We start from the raw sequence: 5,005 nt of genomic DNA on the forward strand, positions 1-5,005 counted from the left end.
AGATTAGAAGATTGTCATTGATTCAATTATGCGCAAGAAGATGACAGGTTTGAGCCGGAATATAGACTAATAAAAAAGGGAGTAAATGTCTCCTCCAGGCAGTCACGAAAGAGGTCGTTAATGAAAAAGGGAGGGGATGGGACAAGGATGGTGACAAGGTTTCAAAAAAAGCACAATTATTAAAGCCTAAGCAAATAAATAAAACTGCATGCATCTTATTTAGATACTTTGACACATCAATATCTTTCAAAAATATTCATTCTTTAATTTGAAAAGTACGTTCTTCGTTCTTTGTAAGTAATTATATTATTCAATAAAATTATTAAAATGATATTATCTTTCTTGTTTCTTATTATCTCTTACCAAAAAATTGACGAGTCAAAACATAGAATATTAATAATCTCTTTTTCTAAAAGATGCAAATGAAAAATAACATGCAGGAGACGGGATAGATCTTACAAGTTACATGAATAATTGGGAGAAATTAAAATGAGATGTCGAATGCATATTTATATACGTTAAGTGGTGATAATTCTCACTGTCGTCGGTGCAGTGCTGCACTCCAGCTGTGAACAAAGTGTTAGATACACCTTTCGCCAAGGTGCATGAAGTGACAAAGCACAAAGAGAGACAGCTATATACAATCCACGTTTTTTGTGGCGTAATTTAATGTCCTGAGAGATTCTTGATTTTCATCAACTTTCTACGTTCGGCAAAACAACCTTCCTTCGTGATTAATTATTTCTCTTTTACTTTTCTTAGCGAGAGTCGATTATTTTCTACTCGATTACTATCACAAAATACTTTCTATTTGATTAACGAGAATAATTTAATAATAATTCTACTAAAATACTATTACTTTTTATTTTGACGTGATTATTATAGAGGATCTTGATAGATGATAGTTAGGTTTACTTGTTAGTTATAATAACATCGATATTACAATACGTAGCATAATTGAAGTAGTAGAAGTCTTAAAAATTTAAACTTACCTTTATGAGAAAAGAAATTGTGATGAATATTGAAAAGATAAACATGCCACCAAGACCGTATAAGTGCAATGTACGTCTTCCTGTCCTATCCATAAGAGGGATGGATACTAACGTCATAACAACCATAATGGAACCTATGCCAATGGTTGCAAACTTGGCACTCTCCTCTGTCAAACCAGAACTAGTATACAAATTTGTCGAATAGTAAAATACCTGAAACACACGTAGAAACCAATTTCACAGTCTATTACATCACTTTTAATGGATGAATCGCGTTTCGAAATTTAAATGAGAGCAAGTTCATCGTGTCCAATTCAAAGTTTCATTATAAAGTGGGCAATGTACACGGAATTTATGGAGTACGCTACTTACAGCGTTAATGCCTGAAAGCTGTTGGGAAAGTTGCATAACCACACCGATGATAAGAGGTGCTCTCAAAGTTGGGCTACATATGAGCTCTGTCATCGATATTCTAGACTCGGCTTGTTGAGCTCGTTCTTCGGCTCTCATTTCTTCGATATCTTCTTCCACTTGGTTACTGGCTCTCAACCTCCTCAAAGCTTTACGGGCTTCCTCCTCCCACTGTTTAGTAATGAGCAAATATCTAGAGCAAAGCAGAAAAAAAAAAGAGAGAAGCTGTAATCCTTGGTGAAAATAGAACATATACAAAATTTTACATTTTCTAATGAAAAGCTTTAAGAAGATAACTTGAAAGATATTTCTCTCGATACATTTATTATATACGATTTGTGCTTCTACCTTGGAGATTCGGGGCAAACTGGAAGCAGCAATAACTGTAGAATGGCAGGGCAGATAGCTAGTAATAAGAGAACTGGCCAACCCTCGTCCGTTCCAAGGATTTGCTCGATGCCCAGCACCTGGGAGACCAGGAGGCCCACCGTAACAGCGAGCTGGTTCACCGTGCCTAGGCCGCCTCTCAGGTTCAGTGGTGCTATCTCCGATATGTACATGGGAACCAACGAGGTGTTTAAGCCACAATTGACACCGATGATGAACCGTCCAAAGAATAACATTTCATACGAGTGAGCCATCTTTGTAAAACCCATCAGGCACCCCCCCACGATGCCCAGCACGTTGTTTAGCAGTAAGCCCCCCTTTCTGTCAGCGAACGAAAAGAAAGGAAAAGGAAAAATGAGTGATATAACAATCGATCTCGAGTCGTCTGATTACCTGATCACGATATGTATTTAATTGCATGCACACACATTTGATTAATGTCGATATATAAATATATTATATACGCTCTATATCGATGAATACTGTCTGGCGCGCAAGGAAGCCCTAGCCAAATTACTTGCAAATGGGATGGAAACATTTTCGTACAAACCTGCCAAATCTGTTGGCAATTATCCCTCCGCTAAAACCGCCTAGCATACCACCAATCGCAAATATGCTTACGGCCACGGAATACAACCTCTTCACATAATCGTCTGAAATGTCCTCCCCATATCTATCCTTGTACACATCTTTCATGAAATTTTCAATGTTCTGAAATGAATAAATCGTGTATTGGATATAGATACAATTGCAAATTAAATTCTTTTATTTTATATTATTTAAAATGAAGAATTATTTTCGAATCATTTAAATGAAACAATCTAGCTAAAAATTTGTTTTGTATTGTTGAAATTTTTATATAAATATGTAAACGTATTTGTTTAAAAAAAATAAAAGAACATACCACTTCCGGCGCATTAATAACCCCAGTGTTGTATCCAAACTGCAACATTCCTAAAACTGCTGCCAGTATTGCATACGACAGGAAAAGTGTTAGCCCCTGAAATCATCGAACGTATGTTATTGAATATCGGAAAGTTTATAAAAAAAAAAAAAAAAAAAAAAAGTTTTGGTATTTTTCGGGGGAAAAACTTTTTTTTTTAAATACAAATTTTTTTTTTGGGTTTTTTTTGAAGGAAAAACTTTTTTTTTTAAATACAAATTTTTTTTTTGGGTTTTTTTTGAAGGAAAAACTTTTTTTTTTAAATACAAATTTTTTTTTTGGGTTTTTTTTGAAGGAAAAACTTTTTTTTTTAAATACAAATTTTTTTTTTGGGTTTTTTTTGAAGGAAAAACTTTTTTTTTTAAATACAAATTTTTTTTTTGGGTTTTTTTTGAAGGAAAAACTTTTTTTTTTAAATACAAATTTTTTTTTTGGGTTTTTTTTGAAGGAAAAACTTTTTTTTTTAAAATCGAAAAGTTTATAAAAAAAAAAAAAAAAAAAAAAAGTATTTCATTCAACAAAAATCCAAAACAATAATTTGTACTTGAAATAAAATAATCAATAAACGTATATTCTACTGAAAATAAAATCAAAGGCAAATTGGATTGAAATAACGATAAAGGATGAAATAAAACTACGCCATAAACAATGTCATAATGATTTATTAAAAAATACTTTCATCATTCTGCTATAAAATCATCGTGCACAAGTACAACGAGATGCATATGAAAAAACCAAACAGAACAATCGTAATAGTTAACATCACGCAAAAAACTAAATACAATTATGATGATGATGATCTTGATGATATTGATTGATGATTTGATAATTAATTTTATCATGATATTGATTTATGATGATAATTGGTACAAATAAACAGCCATCGAAAGCGATACCGAGTTTCTTTCTTTTACGAAAAATAAAATAGCACGCTGAAAAAATTAAGAACTTTTCTAATCGTGGAGATCAAGCATCACCTGCTCCAAAAGTCTAAGTTTCCGTCGATGAGAATGTTCTTCTAGTCGATCCACGTATTCTCGTAATTCCTCTATTTCTTCTTTCACCTGCTGTACCGTATCTAGTTCGTGCTGCGTAACACATTAGGAAATACTATTTAGAATGTTAAAATTTAACATTTTAACCAAAAACTTAATACCGGTAATACTATATTACTGTATTATACGGGCAAATTACCGAAATCGATATATTATTAAAATAAAAATAATTACCGGCATTTCTTTTTATTTTTCATTCATCCAAAATAATTTCTTTCAAACTTTTTAACTCATCATTCCGCTTTATTAATTTACTTATTTGTTCTAAATATCGATGATTTTAGAGACTATAGAATTTTATTATATGCAAGATGTAAACCGATATTTGATTAAAAGTTACGCGAATTTGAATTATTTCACAATGGAAGTTTCATTCCAAATTTCGAAATGCGGTTAACAACAAGATATCTCGAAAATTTATAATTCTAAATAGATTAAGGTTGATACGTTAGAACGGCTTGTTATTACAATAAAACGTCAATTTTTTTTCGAAATTTTTTTTATTTTTTTATTTTCACGAAGATATTGGCGCATATATTACCAAAACGAACGACAGATTTTTTCCTTTCTTTCAAACAGGAAGTTACCAACCTCGATTAATATTTTTACATTTTCTCTCGACACAGTCTTATCTTATCTTTGTTTTTTCATTCTTTCATGGCTAGATATATAGATAGAAAAAGTCAACCGGCAATTCGTCGCGTATGAGGTTCTAATTAGCAAGATTTCGGGCCGTGGAAGCGATTCGATAACGTTGAACGTGGAGACCGACAGTACCTTGATCGCGACCATGTCCCGTTTGACCTCGCTGACCTCGCTCTGGCAAGACTCTACGCTCTTGGTGAGTTCCTGCAGCTGCGTGCGGATCTCGCAGAGGGCGACGGTGGTCTCCAGCTGGCGGTCACCCCGCTGCAGCTCGTCCAGCTTGGCACTCAAGTTCATACTCATAACGCTGACCTGTTTCTGCAGACTGCCCACACACACATACCCTCACGTGAATCTCGCTGGCTCGCCCGGGAAAATAAATCGACATTGTCGAGCACATTGACACACTAGACACGATCAAGGCTAGCTATGCCTAGTCCCCTAAACAGAAGTCCAACTACCTCCGCGCGAAAAACTGCCGAGCCTTCAGTAGCGTACGCTTACTTGCAACCATGGATGTGATATTCGCTCTTTCGCTTATTAATTTCTTTTTTTTTTTTTTTTTTTTTTTT

The 5,005-nt window shown here is 33.9% G+C and overlaps 1 protein-coding gene and 1 long non-coding RNA gene across 17 annotated transcripts in view; one reads left to right on the top strand and one right to left on the bottom strand.

Moving 5' to 3' along the window:
• LOC102673656 (glucose transporter type 1) overlaps positions 1-5,005 on the bottom strand; it is a 33,684-nt gene that overhangs the window by 12,117 nt on the left and 16,562 nt on the right. For 13 of the 16 annotated variants that reach the window (XM_031512051.1, XM_006618920.2, XM_031512052.1 and 10 more), the window contains exons 2-8: positions 4,566-4,758; positions 3,711-3,821; positions 2,695-2,790; positions 2,341-2,501; positions 1,752-2,111; positions 1,365-1,596; positions 993-1,205 (exon numbers count right to left, since the gene is read on the bottom strand). In XM_031512051.1, coding sequence (XP_031367911.1) covers positions 993-1,205; positions 1,365-1,596; positions 1,752-2,111; positions 2,341-2,501; positions 2,695-2,790; positions 3,711-3,821; positions 4,566-4,758 — 1,366 coding nt within the window. The remainder of the gene's footprint in view (positions 1-992; positions 1,206-1,364; positions 1,597-1,751; positions 2,112-2,340; positions 2,502-2,694; positions 2,791-3,710; positions 3,822-4,565; positions 4,759-5,005) is intronic. The other 3 variants (XM_031512056.1, XM_031512055.1, XM_006618931.2) reach the window with 1 other exon arrangement.
• LOC116186023 overlaps positions 1-5,005 on the top strand; it is a 21,193-nt gene that overhangs the window by 3,479 nt on the left and 12,709 nt on the right. The gene's annotated exons all lie outside the window — the stretch shown is intronic.

The sequence above is a fragment of the Apis dorsata genome, unplaced genomic scaffold (genome assembly GCF_000469605.1).
Source record: "Apis dorsata unplaced genomic scaffold, Apis dorsata 1.3 scaffold_382, whole genome shotgun sequence".
Lineage (NCBI taxonomy): Eukaryota > Metazoa > Arthropoda > Insecta > Hymenoptera > Apidae > Apis > Apis dorsata.